Raw genomic sequence first — 19,519 nt, 5'->3', positions numbered from 1 at the left:
CATTGTCTCTCAAGATGGATGGGTGCCAACAACAGTGTAATTGGCAGAGTCTATTCTGCTTGCAGGAGTCAGATTATTATTATTTAATTCAACTATGCAACATGAACTAGAGTGGCAGAAAGTTAATAAGCTGGTATAAGCAGAGGAACATGGAGTGTTAGTTTTAGGGAAAGGATTGGGAACTGTGCTGTCAGCTGAATTTATATTAGCTGGCATTAGGAAAAACTGCTCTTTTTATGATCTTCTTTCAGACCACAGTCTTTATGTCCTCATGCTATTCTGTGCTACTGTTAGACCAGAGGCATCATCTTTCAAAAAGTTGTGGCTCCCAGAATCCTAACCTTGTTAAAGAGGCTGGATTCCCCACAGACACAAAATGTAACAGTACACAAAGCCCAGAGAAATGTGCTTAACTGTTGACATAATCTGTAGGATTGTCATGTGCATATAGTTGAAGCATAGTTCCTTCATGTACAGAGTTCCAGTTGTGTGGCTAGCATTTCTGTATTAAGCTCTGTGTAGCAGCTGCACACTAAAAAAGAGAGAAAAAGATGAGTGTGGTCTTCTGAAATTGGGTGACCTTACACTATTGGGCAACATTATGAATCATTTACTAAAATATTGTGGATAGGATTCACTCAAAGAGCCCTGTCAGTGGAAGCCCTTCACAAGGACTTCTGCATGTGTCACAGGGTTTCCCTTCATACTGCCCCCTGCCCCCCAATTGACTTAGGAGAACACCAGAACAGCACATGGAAGGACGAATCATTCCGTCTGGCAAGCTGACAGACATGGGGCACTGCTGAATTCCATTCTTTTACTTGGTTTTACCAGTTGCACACATTTCTGAAACAAACAGAACACTTACCGTATTTTTCGCTCTATAACACGCAGATTTTTGCTCCTAAAAAGGAAGGGGAAATGTCTGTGCGTGTTATGGAGCGAATGTGTGCTCCCTGGAGCCGAAAAATGAGGCAAAAATCAAACCGCGCTTCAGGGAGAAGGGAGCTCCGTGAGACAGGAAGCTGCAGCTTTCCTGCATTCTGCCTCAGGGTCTTACTGCCCACCCTGCTCTGTTTCGTTGCTGTGTTTGCTCAAACGGAACAAAGAGCAGGGAAAGCCCCTCCCCTCCAGGCAAGAAGAGAGGAGAGCAGAGCGTCCGAACAAAGAGCAGGGAAAGCCCCTCCCCTCCAGGCAAGTAGAGAGGAGAGCAGAGCGTCGCTCTATCCTGTCCCTGCTCCGGAGGGAACAATGTATGTGAAGGGAAGAGAGATTACAGGTTCGGCTTAAAATTCTGATTTGACTTCCTACTTTTTGTTTTTGGAGACACACAGCATTCAAATATGCTTTCTTCCATTTAAAAGGATGAAATCCTTAAACAGTGTTTTGCCTGTAAATTCATGCGATCTGGAAGATTACAGTGTCTGTACCTCTTAAGGGATGGCAAAGCTTAGGTTTCGCTGCTAAATAGTTCTTAATGCAGTTAAAATGCTTTCTTCTGTCATGCTGGTGGGAGAGAGAGAGAGAGAGAGAGAGAGAGAGCGCGCACGCTGGCTGGCTTGGGTGGGTGGGTGGGGGAAAACTTTTGCCTTCCTTTCCTCACGTTATAGCCCTCTCCTGCATTCTTAGCCATCTGTGTTTTTCCTTCCCTCCCCACTTAAAATGTGGTTACAAAGCATGGATCCACATGGATCCTCAGGATCTTTGCATCTTTGCATTGGGTCACCCCAAATTCACCATCAGATCACATAGCATGTCCATGGCTACAGCCTGCCCCCCCAAAATCACACACCCATTGTTGCCTGGGGCTGCAATGGTGCAAAAACGTGGTTACAAAGCATGGATCCACATGGATCCTCAGGATCTTTGCATTGGGTCAGCCAAAATTCACCATCAGAGCACATAGCATGTCCATGGCTACAGCCTGTCCCCCCCCAAAAAAAAATCACGCACCCACTGTTGCCTGGGGCTGCAATGGTGCAAAAACGTGGTTACAAAGCATGGATCCACAGGGATTCTCAGGATTTTTGCATTGGGTCACCCCAAATTCACCATCAGATCACATGTCTGTGGCCACAGCATGAAGCACAAAAATGATACGTCCACTGTTTCATTCAGAATATTTTTTCCCTTGTTTTCCTCCTCTAAAAACGATGTGCGTGTTATGGTCAGGTGCGTGTTATAGAGCGAAAAATACGGTACTTTAACTCATTTTTAAGACCATTTATGCCCAATGCAAGACTTGATATGTGAAACTGAAGTGGAGTCATCCCATTACAGTGGTACCTCGGCTTACAAACACCTTGGGTTACAAACACTTTGGTTTACAGACTCCGCTAACCCGGAAGTAGTACCTCGGGTTAAGAACTTTACCTCAGGATGAGAACAGAAATTGAGCGTCGGCAGCGGGAGGCCCCATTAGCTAAAGTGGTACTTCAGGTTAAGAATGTCTTCAGGTTAAGAACGAACCTCCGGAACGAATTAAGTTTGTAACCAGAGGTACCACTGTATGTGTTTAATAAAACACACCACAGAGGCATCTGTCTGCATTACAGTTTGCATTATACTGATAATTTAAAATAAGGAATGTTACGGAAGGGATGCATTGAAATCCATGTTATAGCTTCCAGTTTTCCAGCTCTGATTGTATTTTATTTCCTTTTTTAAAAACATAGTAAAAGCAGAGAGAGAGAATAACCTACATTCCAAGGGCAGTTCTCAGCAGAGGAACAATGTAACTACCCATAAAACTCACTTTCTTTTATTTGCTTCTTTCAACACAGAATACACTAAAATGGCTTATAACTTAGAAAGATGCTTCCACCGGGCAATGATGAAGCACTTCCCTGGAGAAGATGGGGACACAGATGATGAGTTCTGGATCAGAGAAGATGGGAAGCGAGAGAAAAGAAGCCGTCGGACTATACGTTCCAGCACAGGAAATGTTTGGACTCGATCCAGAGACTCTGAAGGACCTGGCAAGAGACAACAGCATGTGCAAAACGGAGGAAAACTTCCACCTCACAAGGCGAAACATAGAGTGCCTACTTCTTCCTCTTCTTCCTTCTTCTCTGCCGAGGGTCCAAGTAGTAGTTCTATTCATCCCTCTGGAGAAGTGGCCTCTTCCAATGGCCGAGGTTTCCTGAGCTCACATAGCTATGGTGGAATGCCCAACCGTGTGTCCCATCCAGGGCAGATGGTGAGTCCCACTCCAGTGGACCAACTGGAAAAAATATTATTTGGCGGGAATTACAAAAGGAACACCAGCAATTGGGAGGAAGTAGCATTAAGTATCCAAGCTAATACACACCTCTTTCCCTTTTTATAACAAACTTCATGTTTTCTTTCCTTCCCCTATTCCTTCCTTCTTGGTGCAGTTTACACTAGACTTGAACGAACCCAGATGTGGGGTGGGTGTGTGCTAGACCTTGTCTGGAAGATAAAAGGTGTGGAAGGATTGTTTTCCATGTAACCACTTTTTTAAAAAATTAACTACAAAGAAAGTCTGAATTTCTACTAATAGAATCAGAATTTGAAAAAGAAAGAAAAAATCTAATGCAGCCATCTTCCCTCTTAGTCTCACTTCACAGGCATTATTATGCTCACTGTCAGAGAGGTGGTATATTCAAAAGTTTGGCAATGGAGCATTTTGCTCCGGATGGTTCCGCAAGCAAGGGAGAGTGCACACTTCCCAGCCTCTCCCTAATGATTTTCCTGGGTCAATGGTTAATATGATGGGGGAGGAATTTCCTACCCAACCTCAAATGTGGCAATCAATCACACCCTCAGCAAAAGTGACCAAGTGTTCCCAGGAATAAATAACCTTAAGGTTGGATTCATAAAATTGCTTGGCCCTGACTCAACCACAGTAGGATTTGTTTCTTTCAAAACTGTTCCAGAGAGACAATTCCAGAGTTTTATAGCTGTGCTAGTTAAATTTCACATTTGCATTTGACTTCCCAGGTTTGCAGCAAAGCTGCTGCAGACCGCATCTGCTGTACATGCTTAATAGGGGAAAGCTGGGTTATTGCCATTTAAAATCGTGGGAGGGAAAGGGGTAGGAAGTGGTGAAAATACTGTTCTTATTAGAATTGCCAGCATTTGTGAATTTGATTGTTGGAGTGCTGTGTGCAGCCTGTGTGCTTCTGCTGTGATGCATCTGTGGAGAATCAGAGGCAGTGACATGATTCATCTATCAGATTTACCTCCCAGGAGAACAAACAAGAAGCTAGGCAGGAAGTAGAAACGGATGCTCTTCCTCAGTGGATGGGTCTTGACTAAGAATGAGCATTTTACTAGTAAAAGAAGAAGAAGGAGGAGGAGGAGGAGGAGATGGAGATGATTTGATTAACAGAGTGGTCAAATAATTTGCAAAATCTTTTAAGGGCATTAATGTTATGGTAACAACAAAGAAGATATTAATAAACAGATTGGTACTTATACCAATTATGAAAAAACAATTAGAAAGCTGTTGTGAAACAATGACACTAGCTTTGTTAAAAATGTAATTATTTATTTCATTACCCATCCATCCCTCAAGGGCAGCATTCTTAATTTTCTCTCTTAAAAAATCTCACCAATGCAGCTCTGCTGGCTAAGAATGGGTGATTGGTTCAGTGTTACTTCAAAGACATCATAGCTGAGTGAGGTAATGAATCTGGGTCTCCCTGGTCCCATCTTGCAGTTTAAAGTGAAAAGTGGCTCCTCAATCTGAAATGAGTTAAGTTCCATCTCCTACTAAGTTGCATAGGTGACTTTTGTTTTTCTGTACAGAGACCAGCAGTGCCAGGACCATTTGGCTCTTTGCATGGGTCTGATCCAGCAAAACCATATGGGTCACCACGAGTACCAGAACCACACCCTAGTGAGCCAGGTCAGCAGCATCAGCACTTTGTCATGCAGGTAGGAAACATAATCTGAAAGGAGCTGCCACCTGCATATTTAAGAACTGCATGCAAGTCTGCAGTAGGGAAACCTTGATTCTGTCTTACAAATTACAAACAATTACTTATTCATGGTCTTATTACTATTGCTATTGGGGCAGGTTGGGGGTACTCCTGGATCTTTTGCTGTCACTTGAGCCTCAGGTGGCCTCAGTGATGCAGAGTACCTTCCATCAGCTTCAGCTGGTGGACCATCTGTGCCCATATCTGTGCAGGGATAACCTAACATCTATTATTTCTATGCTCTGGTAACCTCTAGGTTAGATAACTGCAATGTGCTATACATAGGGCTGCCTCCGAAGATGGTTCAGAAACTTTGATTGGTGCAGAATTCAGCAGCCAGGCTGCTCACTGGGGCAACATGGTTTGAGCATATAGCGCCAATCCTGGCCCAACTGTGCTGGCTGTCAGTTAGTTTCTGGGCCCAATTCAAAGTGTTGGTTTTGACCTATAATGCCTTAAATGGCTCAGGACTGCAATACCTCAAGGATCGCCTCGCTCCAGATGAACTTACCCAGATCCTATGATAATCATCGGAGGCTCTTCTTCATGTGCCTCCTCCATGAGATGTTCAGAGGGTGGTAACATGAAAACAGACTTCTCTGTGGAGGCTCCCCATTTGTGAAATTCTCTCCCCAGGAAGGCTCAGCTTGCAGCTTCATTATACACCATTAGGTGCCAGGTGAACGTAATCAATCTGATACCTTTTTAAATGTGTTGTGGGAGGGGGTGAGGGTGTTCTTGTTTTTATTATGTGGTTTTTTTTAATCTTGTATTTTTATGTTGTGAACTGCCCTGAGATCTACGGATGGAGGGGTAGTATGATGATGATGATGATGATGATGATGATGATGATGATGATAATGTTCTAGATTCTTGGTTAAAGTGTAGTCTTGATTCTTGCTGTTATATATCCGTTACTAATGACTTTGATTTTCCTATGTCCACATTGAACCTGCCTCATTTCCCTATGTTTCCTTCCGCAGCCTACAGTTGGATTGAATGATCCCAGAGGACATCGGCTTCCTGCTCCAGAGAAGCAGGTATGTGCAGGACCAATGCACGTCTCCACAATAGGACCACAGCCTGGATCCCTTCAACTTGGTCGGATGACAGGTCCTCCCTCAGATGCCAGTATGTATTCCCCTGCACAATTTCAGCAAGGATTCCCTTCTCCAAGGCACAATGGACCCCCTACAAGACAAACAGAGACCTCAGAGGTTCCCCCTGGACATGTCTACAGGCCCTATAAGTACCTAAACCGTGCACATCCTGCTGTGTGGAATGGAAGCCATGATACAGTAAACCAGATGACCTTGGGAGTAGACAAGCGACCCTCAATGGGTCCGCCTCGTGCGTTGAGCCACATGATGGACCCTCAGGTACTGAGACCACCTTTGCCACCTAATCAGTGGACTGAGCAATCCAATTTCCTACCTCATGGAGCTCCACCCTCAGGATATATCCGACAACCAGGAAAAGGCCCTGGTCAGAGAATGCAGCAACAGCTACCAGCCTCATTATTTGGGCCTCCCACACAAATGCCAAGAGGAACCCAAGGTGGGGATTCCATGATGGACAGTCCAGAGATGATTGCCATGCAACAGCTGTCCTCCCGGGTATGCCCACCTGGTGTGCCTTACCATCCCCGTCAGCCTCCTCCCCCTCACTTGCCTGGACCATTTCCACAACTGGCCCATGTAGCATCTATGAACATTCAACCTCCAAAAACAGTTTTAGGGAATGGGAACTCTCAGGACACCAGCCAGACAGTTGATTCAGAGAACAACCAAGGTAATTGCATGTTCTTGATCTGCTAGGGCAAAATATGGTGGCTTCATCAGTTGAGCAACTGATTTATGTCCATTTGCCCCAAGCATCTGTAAAGAGTTAGGGACTGCTGTTGTCATTGGTGAATGGGGTTTGGGGGGGGGCTGTCTATTTGATGCTTTACTATGGCATGTCCACACATAGGTGGCCATGGGAGAAAGTAAGGTGACTAGTAGATTTTATTGGACACCATTTAGAGCAGCAGAGTAAGAATTTGTTTTGATACAAGTATACTGTAAGTTTTTCCCATTCAAGCCCTTTGAAATTAACAGGAGCTGCATACCTGCATCATGGTTAGCATGTCTCCACATCCCATGTTTATGTGATGTTTGTAGAATGTTAACAGTCTTCTTTTAGCACCATTTTAATTGTGAAGCAAATCTGGGGGGGGGGGACAACTTCATTTACATTTCTTCACTGTTCCTGCTCTACTTAAAATTGTGAAGTTAAGAGGTGGTAGAGTTTCACTCAGGCCTTGTGTAAATGTGATGTTAACTGGGTTCAGAGATTGGGAGCAGGCTGCAGGATCACACACTCCCTTCTGACACACATGCTCAATCACACTAAATTGTCCCACTCCCCTTTAACATGGCTCAGTATTGCATGTTATTGTTGTTAAGCCTGATAAAAATAACTATAGGGATGCTCTAAACTCCCATTCATAAAAACCAAGTTAATATTATGTCTATACTGGACCTTGGAGTTCACTGTAATTTTTCTGGATGTTGTTAGTTCATGTGATGAAAAAGATTTAACTTCTCTTTGCTTCATTTTGCACAGTGAACCCTCCACCAGGAGTGGAAGAGAAAGCCCAGTGTATTGGCCTTCCAGAGGGGACATACCCCAAGCTGCTACCTCATTCCAAGCTTCCCTTGCAAATGGATTGCTCCAGGCAGACCCAGGAAGGGGAGGGTGTTGATTCTGGAACTAAAAATGATTCAAAAGCAACACAGAGCAAGAGCACATGGCCAGCGGAGAGTAACTATACAAGTTCAGCAGCCCAAGGATGTACGCAGGACATTGTAACAGCGACAGAAAGGGGGCCTGTGCCTGAAAATGGTGCTATAGGTGATGGACCATCCACTGGCACTGAAGGGAAAACAGTGGCTGCTAATATAATGGAGAAGTCGCGTTGCACTGGGGGGAAAAACGTGCTGGAAGCAACTGTGCCTTGCGTGGGACAGAGCACCAATACTCCTGCTGCCATGGATAGCAGTCCGGCAGGAGGCACCTCTGGCCAGTTTGCCCCTCTCTACATGCCCAATTTGGAGTATCCAAATTCAGCAGCACGCTATCACATCAATCCAGGACTGCAGGGATTTAATCCTATGATGGGAGGGAAACCCCACCCAGTATCCCATTCTCAACATTTTTCTGCCCGAGGCTTTCAGCCTAGTAACAGTCCCCATGGGGTTTTCCCTCGTTACCGTTCCCACCAGGGCATGCCATACCCTTACCAGCCTCAACCTCCTCCTTCCTATCACCACTACCAGCAGCCTCCTTACTATCCTTGTCCACAGGGCTATTCAGACTGGCAGAGGCCTTTCCCTCCCCAGTCCAGTCCCACTGGTCATCCACCTGGTCCATCACCTCTGGTCAGGCCTCCTTTCTCAGACAGAGCGACCATGGGCAGCGGCATGCAGGGCTGTGAAGTGCTTACCACTTCTTTGGCTTCCCCAAACCGAATGGACATGGCAAGCACCAAAGAGGTTCCCAGCAGTGGGCAAGAGCTGCCACCCGAGGCTGAGAAAACGGATGAATCCCAAGAGAGGCCTGAGAGTCCCAAAGAGTTTCTTGATTTGGACAACCACAATGCAGCCACCAAGAGACAGAGATCAGTTGCAGCAGGAGAATACCTGTATAGTTCACCACCACCACCACCCATAAGTTCTTCTGGGCTTGGGTTTGGTCCCTCTGCTTTCCCACCGCACAGTGTCATGCTGCAGACAGGGTCACCTTATGCACCACGACATCCCACCGGTCACTTCCAGTCCAGAGCTTATGGGTCACCTGTGAATGCTCACTTGGCACATCTTCCAGCCACCAATCAAGCCAATGGTCTTGCTCATGAGAGACCTCTGTACCGCTGCCAGGAAGAGAATGTGGGACACTTTCAGGCCTTAATGATGGAACAGACAGGACGTGGAGGTGGCATGGGGGGACTGTCTCCAGATATGTATAGAACAGCAGGGTAAGACTGTTCTTCATGGGACAATGAGGTGGGGGGAAGAATGCCAGGGGGTGGGGAAGAGTGCTGAATGATAGTTGCTGTCATAAAGGTGAGATTCTAAAGAGCAGCAATGAACAGTACACATCACTACCAAGTGTGATAGAGCTTCACAAGTCACCTTGCAATGAGAGAAGGGATTGATCTGATAGTTTTGATTCTGTTCATACCTGTAATGCCCTCACAGGCCCTTATCCGCGGTTTTGGTATTCTTATATAGATCTTCCAGCACATTAACATTACATGGAGCAACATTTACAGTTCTTGTCCCCACAATCTTGGCTCATACTTTAAGTTTTTACTCTTACTGACAACCTGAAATTATTTAGAAGTGACTGCTGCAATCTCTCACAGAATTTCCTGTCTTATGGAAATTCCAGTTCCTTATATTTTTGTTCACCTGTTAACAGGAGCTGGCAGTGCATACACACCATGGGTAGAAGAGGGGAGAACTGACTTTCTGATTGATTGATTGATTGATTGATTGATTGATTGACTGACTGACTGACTAGCTGACCCTTCATCTCAGTGGATCCTAGGGCAGTGTTTTTCCTGAATTATACTACTAAACCATGAATTTATTTTCATTTGTTGAAGTTATCAATAAGGTTTCTTATATTTTTTTTAGGGAGAAAGCTATTCATCTACTTCATATTGATTGAGATAACAATTCAGTAGTAAAGGTTGAAGGTTGCTTACAATACTAACATCACTTCTTTTTGTAGACCATCCAAGCTTATTCTCCATAGATTTTGTGCAGGAAAATTTAGATTAATTCATTGTTCTCTCTTTTTTATAGTGAAGGAGAGTTAAGGGATGTACATCTAATTTATGTTCAGCAACCAGATAAAATCAGATACAGAGAACTTGGGATATGATGTCGATCTAACCGTGTATGTCACAGGGGTCAGCAAACTTTTTCAGCAGGGGGCCGGTCCACTGTCCCTCAGACCTTGTAGGGGGCCGGACTTTAATTTTGGGGGGAAATGAATGAATTCCTATGCCCCACAAATAACCCAGAGATGCATTTTAAATAAAAGCACACATTCTACTCATGTAAAAACACGCTGATTCCCGGACCGTCCGTTGGCCGGATTTAGAAGGTGATTGGGCCGGATCCAGCCCCCAGGCCTTAGTTTGCCTACCCATGGTGAATCTCCACCAAATGAATTTCCCATTGTAGGAACATACATCTTTGCATAAACTATGTGTTTATGCCATTGCTAAGGTTGCCATTTCCATTGTGTATGATTCCAGAATGCACATGCACCAGCCACAATCCCCGTTCTTAAAGGTGCCTACCACAACACCAGCCCGGGAAGACCCTCCAGCACAAAAAACACCAGCATTGCCTCTGGATCAAGTAAGTACAAATAAAGGACAGATTATAGAGAATGATGTTTGTGTTGCACCATGATGCATGAAATATGTGAGTATTAGTAGCTTTTGTGGGAAGGGAGAAAGCAGAACCAATGGTAGGCCATACTTTTTAATATAATTTGGTGAGTGATATTTATTCTTGGGATTGCTTTAATATTGTGCACGCTTTTGCTTAGGCTTAGATTTTTTTGATGGTAAGCAAGAAATCATACTAAGCCAACTGCTAGCAGCAATAACAAACAACAACCAAAAACAAACAATGCTGCATTCATATTGCATTTTGGATTGGACCAAAGCCCTTCTCAGTGTTACATACTGTTAGAGCTGCTTCCAGATCCTAGCTCACAGAGGATCACGCTAGCCAGCGATCATTAAGTAAAAGTCTTTATTGAGTTACAGTTTCCATTCTCAAGCTGCTGCGTGCAACTCTACGTCTTATGGGTTAGATCGGCGAAGCTCCGTCTGAGTCTCCGCCCCTTGTACACCAACTTAATATCCTAGCCCTGCTCCACCTTTTCCGCCTGACTGTTCTTCTCTGGGTCCCTCTGCCCCCCGTGGTCTCTTCCTTCCGGGATTCTTCTGACGCCGACCCCCCGGACCCTCCTGTCTCCTTGCGCCGGGCTTTAGGACCTGGCTCCCTTTCCGGGCTGCCTACTGCGCCACCTTCCTGTGCATTTGAACTTGGCGCGCGCGCCCAACCTTCCACTTTCCGTCTGACCGTTTCTTCGCTCCCCGATGGAGGTGTGGCCACTCCTGACTCGTGCCCTCCCCCCTGTTGTGAGCTGCCAGCGCTTGATCCCTGGCGCCCTTCCTCTTCCCTGCTCTCTGGCGGTGACGCTGGCCCCGATTTCCAACTGCTCCCCTCTGAGTCCCCTCTGGCTCTATCTTCCTGGGGTGTCCCCCTAGGCTCCCCCCTTGCCCTGGCCACTGGTGCTCCTTTCTGTGAATCTTCTGATTCACTGGAAAGACTCGGAGATCTCGGGTCGTCGTCATCACTCCTCTTTTCTTCTGCCTCCTCCCCCTCGCTCTCTGTTTCCTCCCTTGCCCTTGCCTCTGCTCCTGAACCCCTGACACATACAACAACCTTATTATGTCAGGCATGCATTACAATCTTCTTATTGCAGTTGGTAGAAAACTGCAACTGGGAGAGCATAACCTTTCTAACTGCAGCAAAATTTGAACTGGGGATTTCTTCACTCCTTTTGGGTCAATACACCAAGTTCTTACTCTTAATTCATTAGACATGGCTGTTTATTAAGTCCTTCTAAAAATGAAAAATGATTTCTGTCCTAGGTTGATGAAATAACTGCAGTGTATTTCTCAGTCTTTGCTTTCAAAGGGTGTAAAATCAGTTTCTTGTTAGGCTGCTCTGATATTGTGCCACCTGGTGGCCAGAATAATGATACATTACATGTGCATGTGTGTTTGTTTTTAGAAATAGCTGCGGGGAGGAGGAAATGGTCAGAGTAGCAGTCACAGTTCTCCTTTGGAGGAAGCTTTTAGTGGGGGATGGTATTTGGCAGGATTGGGATTGAGTGAGTGAAGGGACAGGGAGGGTTAAGCCACTCTTCCCACACACCATCTGCCTGCCCTCCCCCCCCCCCAAATGTTGCCTACCTTGAATGGATCACCTACACTTGATACCATTGTTGAAAGACATGTACTGGATTCTCCTCTGCTACCAGGCCAAGGTAAAGGTTCTTGTATTAGTGCACAAAACATGAATGTTTTTGGTCTAAGATACCTTAAGAAACACCTTTCTCTGTACATCCCAATCACTACTGGTCCCCCATGGACCAGAAGCATGACTCACACCAATAAGTTGCACCTTCGATATTGTTGGCCAAACTCTATGGAACTCTTTCCCAATTAGAAGTCTGACAGGCACCTCCCTGCTGAATTTCAGGTGTTGTTAAAACCATCTTACTTCAGGAGGACTTTCCCTCATGAATGATTCTCTGGTATTTTAATTTTTTTCTCTTGTTTAAAAAATTGATATTTTAAATTTCTGAGGTTTTAATTTTGTGATGTTTATGTTTTAAATTTTAAATTTTGTATTTTTTATTGTTATATACCTGTTTGAGACCTGGATGGTGAAAAGCATGATATAAAATTTTAAAATAATAAATAACCTCACAGTCCTGGAGAAGATCATCACCCTCACCCCCCAAGAAAATCTTTGTCCCTCCTCCAAGAAGTAAAATTGTTTGTTGCTATCCCGATTCCCCCCCTCCCTTTGCAGCTACTATTTAAAACCAAAATTGTGGTTTTTACACATTTAATATAGTGTTGAAGCTCGATCTTTATTAGCTTGATCTTTATTATTTATTCAGAAAACTACTTCTGAAACAAATAATCATCACTTTTTTGTTTGTCCCTTTTCAGAGCTAGTCTAAGGCTGGAAGGATTTGATGGAGACGAGAGCCACATATGAGTGGATGAGGGCAAAGGGAAATATACTTTCTACACTCATCTTCTTTCCCAGAAGCATCTCTTTCCAAGGTCTGGTGGAATAGAGCACCTCATAGGACTGTCGCAATGACACAGAGGGAGCAACTTGATCTAATGACATATTTCTCACCAGAGACTTAGGTTTCATTAAGAGTTTAAAGGGGCTCTGTTTGAGGAGCTTGAAACTTTCATGAACTGCTAAAACTCAGGTATATTTTTCAGGGTGAAAGACAGGAGGCTATGGAAAGTACTTGTATTAATATGTGTGTTTGGAATGGAATCCAGTTTACAGATTTTTTTTAACCTGTTGCCTTTTAAAAGAAAAATATTTCTGTTGGTGAATGTATTGTACATTATTAGGGTGGGAGTGGTAGGCCTCAATGTTGTGGGCATAGCACTGGGATGATCTTAATATGTTTACAATCATGTCACATTGAAATCCTTCAGGAGTGGGTAGATGCAGGAAATAATTGTTTTTTCTGATTTTTTTTATCAACACCATTGATTATTGGTTACCTGGGGCTAAGGCATTGCCTGGCAACTGGCCACAGGTGTTGCTCAGGAGAAACCAGTGTTCCCCAATCTTGCCCTTGAATTGTATGCACTGCTAGTTCCTTGCCACTATTGAAACTAGGAAACCAGCAAACTAGAATTTCCAGAAATTTGGAAATCTTGTTTAGAATTGTAGCAGCCTTTTCGCAAACATTGGGAATTGTAGCAGCCTTTTCGCAAACATTGGACTGGGAATAATAGTTACCCTGTCATACACCCAAACTGAGATTATGGGGATAAGAAAAGAGAATGTTGTTACATGTAATGCCAATGTTTTCAAATATCTCTTTAAAGATGCTAGAACCGGAGACAAAGGCCTGTGAGAATACTACAGAAGGGTTTCTTATGCAGCATCTGTGATGCTTTCAGTGGCACCTAGAATACAATAATATGGCGCTCTGATTTGTCTTAAGTATGTGGCTCTCACCAGGCCTGGACACACATTCAGTCAGAGTGTGAACATTTTCACTAGGCACTACTATATTCTGTTGATGGATGCCATAGGTCTGCCCATTTGTTTACTTGGATTGTGCCTGGAGTGAGCTTCAATGTATATCCTAAGTGCTCACTCTCTCGTCTCACTGTGTGTAGAAGTTAGTGACTGAACAGGAAAAAAATCCATGTTTATTTGAGCTCCTCTGTGCCCATGGAAAGCAGAGAAAGGAGCATGTGAGCCAGAAATCTATTCTCAGTCTCATGTCTAGTACAAGCACCAAGTAAAAAAGGACCACGGCCACATCTCCAGTGGCAGTTCCAGCTGACCTAATACAATTAGAGTACACAGCTCATGGACAGTCATTTTCAAAGGAAAGAAACAGGCGCTGGCACCTAGGCCCTGAAATAATTTTTTAAAACTTACGTTTTTTGTTTCAAACAACATTTCCCCTACTGATTTTCCCCCTCCCATGAATGAATATATATTAGTTGTGGTTTTTTTAAAATAGAACTCTAGCCCAGAGTCATAGCCTCATTGCAGGCAGTTAGTCTGTTGTCTGATAACTTCATAAACTAGAGAAGAAAAATTTCCATTCCTTGTATAGCAGATGTGGCTGGCTACTGGCTTTGCAAAAGTTGTTCCACTACCTCCCATCAGTCCCAGTCAACATGGCCAACATTCAAGGATGGTGGAAGCTGTAATCCCAACAACATCTGGTGGGCCACAAGTTAGCATAGTATTCTCTTCTTCCCCCCCCCCTCCCAAAAAAATCAGGAATACATTCCAAATCCGTAGTCATTTTAGTCTGTGAAACAAACAAACAAACAAAAGAATAATGTTTTGGCACCTTATAGATTCACTGGTTTGTCGTGAGATATACTTTAGAGAGCAATGAGCACACTTTCATTAGAACTGAAGCAGGTTATTGCATGTGAAAGCTTGTGTGTGCAATGAGCTTGTTAGGTTGGGTTTAAATGATCTACATGAGCTTATTAGCACATTGGAGTTATGAGATAGCTTCTAGTATCTACAGTAATGTCCGGTGAGGGTAGGACTCTGTTGCTCTCCTGGTTTCCCAACAGAGCAGGTCTCTGGCACTTGCTGAGAGGGGAGGTGTGAGGTGTGGGGAACTTAGTGTGATTTATGGTGGCAGGAGCAGCAGATTGGCCCTGCTGCTGGGAAGCCAGAAGAGTAGCAGAGCCCCACAAACTGCTACTCAGTATCCGTAAACATATGGATGTTAGTGGCTCCTAGGAAGGCATTGTAATAGGATAGTGGTGTTATTTCTTTTAAAAGTTGATGGGAAGCTTTTGCTATTTCCCAGTTCCTGTTCTGTCGTAATTTTGGCATGAGTGGTTGAATAATAAGTGTGTGAGCCTTTTGGATGGCGAAGATAGATGAGTGGCACAGCTGCAGATGGACTGATAATGGGCTTCAAAGCTTGTGCTTCTTGTAATGAAAGAACTATCTCAAGCAATAACCTCCCCACTTCTACCCATCTGTATCTGTTTAAGATACAGATGGGGTGCCACACATTCTGGCCCTGCAGGACCCCTGCCTTCCATGTGGAAGAAACCTTTTTTTAAGAGGCACATAATGACCCCTGCATACTTCTCTCTGAAGCAGGAAGGGAAGAATAAATCCTTTCCTAAAGCAGACACACTAAAAATAAAGAGAAAGTGTTAATGGTAAATGTTAATCATGTAAACAATATCTATATGAGGTTTTTTTGGGAGGGTGAGTTTCCCTCATCAAAATAATTACCTAGGCATTAAAAACCACTATTGACTGGTATTAATTACCAATATTGGTAATTAAATCCACCTAGTTGGATGAATTGTTTTACTCCTTATTGTGTCTTGTTATCAATTATGGTCTATGATCCTCAAACAGAGGTATTACTGATACTAGTGAATGCTACAGTGCTTGGATATATGAAATACTTCTAATTCAAACAAAACATCAAATATCAGCAGTACATCAATAGTGTGCCTATTGTAAAAAGTAGTTGTGTATTTCAGTTGATGTCTCAGTTCTAGATCTGAAGTTGGTTTGCATTTTCCTGTGTTTGGAGAGTGGAGGTAATGTGTTGGTGGAACTGAAAATAAGGATCTGACAGACAAGAGAGTTCAGTAGGCTCCCTGGCAGTGCACAGTGCTTTCTTCATTTGGTAGCATTCCAATATAGCCTTTATCAATAAGTTAGCATTATTTGATCACAGAGTTCTCTAGCCATTCCTTTGTGTCATCATATGTCCCAACTAGAAGCAGGAAATGATGTACAGGGCCTAGAAATCAGAAAACATAGTTTGTATCTTTGTATGAGGAGAATATGCAAGATTTGAAGTTTTCCTTCAGCAATGCTGGTTTTTTCTCAGTGAAAGGAAGTGTTTATTTCCCATATATTTAAGTGTAAAATTATCCTATACATATGTTGACTGAAAAACAAAGATGCCTCTGATTTTATAAGGCCTTTTCTCCATGAGAATAGATTCCACTTTTGTGTGAGATGCAGCTGCTCTTCCATTCCCTCCCAGCAGCCAGACACATGCTATCCTGAAGCAATATTTCCTAATCTATTCTATAATAAACTATAAGAAGATCTCCTCTCCTCCCCCACACCCCAGTAATTCAAGCATTGTGTGGAGCATCTCCTTTAGTGCCCACATTTATCACTGAATTAAATATTTTTTAAAGAATATGTTTTTCTTCACTGCTATATATTAGGGAAACATACCTAAGAAAATAAGGACTGATTCTGGCATACCTTTTCCAATACTTGTGCCTATGTTTACAGTGAGGAGTGCCAGATGTGAGATTTCATAATGTTGAAATAGTCAAGTGTTCTGAAAACAAGTAGGAATAGATACATAGAAGCAGACAGCAGCAGACCTAAATTAATCCTGTTATGAATGTGGAAATGAAACAGATAAGATTTTGAAAGAGACTCCAAAGGTTGATTGTGGGAGATGGTGGTGAACAGGACTCCAAAATGCACTTACCAGTGGTGAGCATATTTGTAAGTTGCTGAGTGCAAAATGGGAGGAAAGTGGAGAGGCTTGCCCTTGCATTCCCACTCAGTTTTGGGGGTTGGAGACTTCAGAAATCTAGCCACAAGTCCTTCCATTTTCTCTAGGGGTTACCTTTGCAGCCATTTGAGTTTCAGAGGCACTCTGAAGTGCCAAGATTTTTCACAAAGTTTGAATACCGCCACAACATGGCACATCTGAAATATCATCTTGCCCCTCTCCAGATTGGAGAGTCAGAGTGAGTGGCAGACAGCTACAGAATTTGACTAACTACAAATTTTGGATGCTGTTGATGAATGTTTGGGTTGGAGGAATCGAAAATATAACTTGGCTGACAACAGAGTTGTCAAAAGAGGTTCTTGCTGATTAGCACGTATCAGAAATTTGCTTTACTATAACGTGAATGTTTCTTTGATAAGGTTCAGGTCTGATGAGCAACAACACAGTAGGAATATTGACTGTTATCGATGGGAAGCTAAATGTAGTTGGCAGGCCCTACTGTTTTTAATTCCCATGTCTTCTGGCAAGAATCTAAAGGATTTCTGTGAAATTTTTCAAACTGTGTAACTATTTCTACTAAGTACTTGTTTAGCATTGGCAGTATACCAGGTGCTTATTGCAATATTAACAGCTGCCAAATTGCTGCATACTTTCTGTAGTCAGAGCATTGAAGGATCCAATGAATCCTGGTGGGGAATTCCTCTTAGCTTTAGGTGATCAGTGCTACCACTAATGTCAGTGATTCTTTGGGTTTAGCCACATTCTCTACTGACCACAAGATGTCACTGTTATACAATGAATTTAATTCCCTCTGCAGCTGACTTCACTGATGTTAAACAGGAGCTTCCAAGTGCAAGTTATAGTTCATATTTTATGCACCCTGGCATCTACTAATGCTTTGTTCTTCCATAATAGTTCAGTGCACACTACAGTTTGACTATTTAGCAATAAAAGCAGAGCAGTTACTGTGCTTTCTCCAGGTTTCCCCGTTACAAAAGTTAAGTATATCATAGGAGTCCACTGCAGGGAAGTAAAAAAATCCAGAGATCACTGGTGCCTAAAAATTGGGACTAGTGACTGGAACTTGAATTACTGTTGAGGTTAGGAAGTTAGTTTTTCAGTCCGGCTCCTGATTTTACACATACAAAAATCGTATCTTGCTCAATGTTTGAGTACTTTTTTCTACTGCTCAGCTTTTTCCTGCACTACTGCATTTTGTCTAAGTAGAATGAGATATTTTCCCCATGGTTAGGAAGGACAGCAAGAAAGACGTTTTCTAACTAGAGACACAAAAGAACAGGCTTGGTTGCTAGAGAATATATTTCTTAGTGATCTGAGAATTTCTAACAATACTTTTGGTTTTTAATTTGAAGTGGTTGAGCTTTGACAATTTTTTTGCCAATCTCCATCATTCCTGAAATGTTTTTTGGTGGGTGGGATGGGAGGGACTGTATTATTGTAATTAAGATTGTAAAGAATGTAATTTGCCTATTTGGGGGCAAAAGGAGAAGAGAGAACGTTCCTCTGGATGAAGTCTGATGTTTGACTTGCAAGCTGGATCCTGGTCTCTGTCAAACAGCTGGAATATCTTCTGGTCAACAGGACTACGAGCTGTGGCTGCAAGTGTCCTCTCATCATCAAGCTGTGAAAATACATTACTGAAAAACTCTGGGAGGAATCTGACATGGTTTGGACTGCACATGGCAGTGTCTGGCTGGATAAATGAATTTCTCAACTAGTTTTGAAAGGGAGCCGGCATGAGTCTTCCACGCCATAACAGACTGAACTTGTTAGTGTGGCAGGAAGCTACTGTCAAGAGGGCCCGTTAATTGGAGAGGTAACACCTGATATAAGACTGATTGACTGACTGACTGACTGACTGACTGTGAATTCTTCCTCTTGTGCTCTTCTATTTTCCCCAACTGGGACTCAGGTACCTCACTTGGCTGCCTTTTCCACTGTTCCTGAAAAAAACCCTGATCACTTTCCTTGCCCATGGAGCACAGCATCAGGGATCCTTTCCTCTACTCTTTTGCTGCTGCAAAGAGCTGGGTTTGAACTCTCCTGGTCAATACTGGAAAGGGGAATGCTATTTATTTTTATATTGTGTATATTTCGTCTTGGTCTACTGATTCCCTGAGAGCGACAGTTACCTCAATAGTTAGTTTAATTTTCTGTGTTTGGGTAATTTTTTTAAGGATCCTCTTTTTAAAAAATAAGCTTGATCCTTGAAGATCTGTAGATTTTATTTCCATAAGAATTTGTTATTTTGTATAAAGTATGTTCTTAAAATAGTAGCTGGTCTTGGTCTGTGTGTATTTCTTCACCTTAATTGCTCATGGAAGCTCTTTTATACTGAATTAGACCATTCATCCACATATCCCAATGCTGCTGATATGACTGGCAACAGCTGTCTAAGGTCTCAGACAGGGATTTTTACTTCACCTGTTTCCTAATATTCTTCTACATACAAAGCTGTAATCTCTACCACTGAACTATACGATTCATATTTGATCAGTGGTGGTAGTTCAGTGATAAAGGCCATGTTGAAACACTCATAGATAGATTACCATTCTCTGTTCTGTGATATTTAGAAGGTCTAGTGATAATAATTATGGAATGGAGTAGAACTACACTTCTGTTCTCCTTTGTAGGATCCTTAATTCAACACA

General features: G+C 43.1%; 1 protein-coding gene and 1 long non-coding RNA gene across 5 annotated transcripts in view; one reads left to right on the top strand and one right to left on the bottom strand.

Annotated features, from left to right (window-relative positions):
- Positions 1-19,142, top strand: part of CECR2 (CECR2 histone acetyl-lysine reader) — a 118,370-nt gene extending 99,228 nt beyond the window's left edge. Inside the window, exons 14-20 of one of the 3 annotated variants that reach the window (XR_014516227.1) lie at positions 2,784-3,199; positions 4,774-4,902; positions 5,930-6,737; positions 7,554-8,964; positions 10,258-10,363; positions 12,766-12,882; positions 18,353-19,142. Coding sequence is in view for 1 of the 3 variants with exons in the window: in XM_083461694.1 (XP_083317820.1) it covers positions 2,784-3,199; positions 4,774-4,902; positions 5,930-6,737; positions 7,554-8,964; positions 10,258-10,363; positions 12,766-12,771 (2,876 nt within the window). In the remaining 2 variants the exon portion in view is untranslated. Of the gene's footprint in view, positions 1-2,783; positions 3,200-4,773; positions 4,903-5,929; positions 6,738-7,553; positions 8,965-10,257; positions 10,364-12,765; positions 13,158-18,352 lie in introns of those variants that run through there. The other 2 variants (XR_014516228.1, XM_083461694.1) reach the window with 2 other exon arrangements.
- LOC310687115 lies at positions 2,631-8,772 on the bottom strand. 2 transcript variants are annotated; one of them, XR_014516232.1, is made up of 3 exons: positions 8,630-8,772; positions 3,311-3,432; positions 2,631-3,223 (listed from the first exon to the last, which is right to left on the bottom strand). It is a non-coding gene; the product is annotated as an uncharacterized lncRNA (long non-coding RNA). The 2 variants fall into 2 exon arrangements; XR_014516233.1 differs by lacking the exon at positions 8,630-8,772 and adding an exon at positions 7,057-7,152.
- Positions 19,143-19,519: the final 377 nt, after the last annotated feature.

Source organism: Podarcis liolepis (assembly GCF_965112155.1).
Source record: "Podarcis liolepis genome assembly, chromosome: 10".
Taxonomy (NCBI): domain Eukaryota; kingdom Metazoa; phylum Chordata; class Lepidosauria; order Squamata; family Lacertidae; genus Podarcis; species Podarcis liolepis.
The sequence above is the reverse complement of the archived record's forward strand: the minus strand, read 5'-3'. Positions and strand labels throughout refer to the sequence as shown.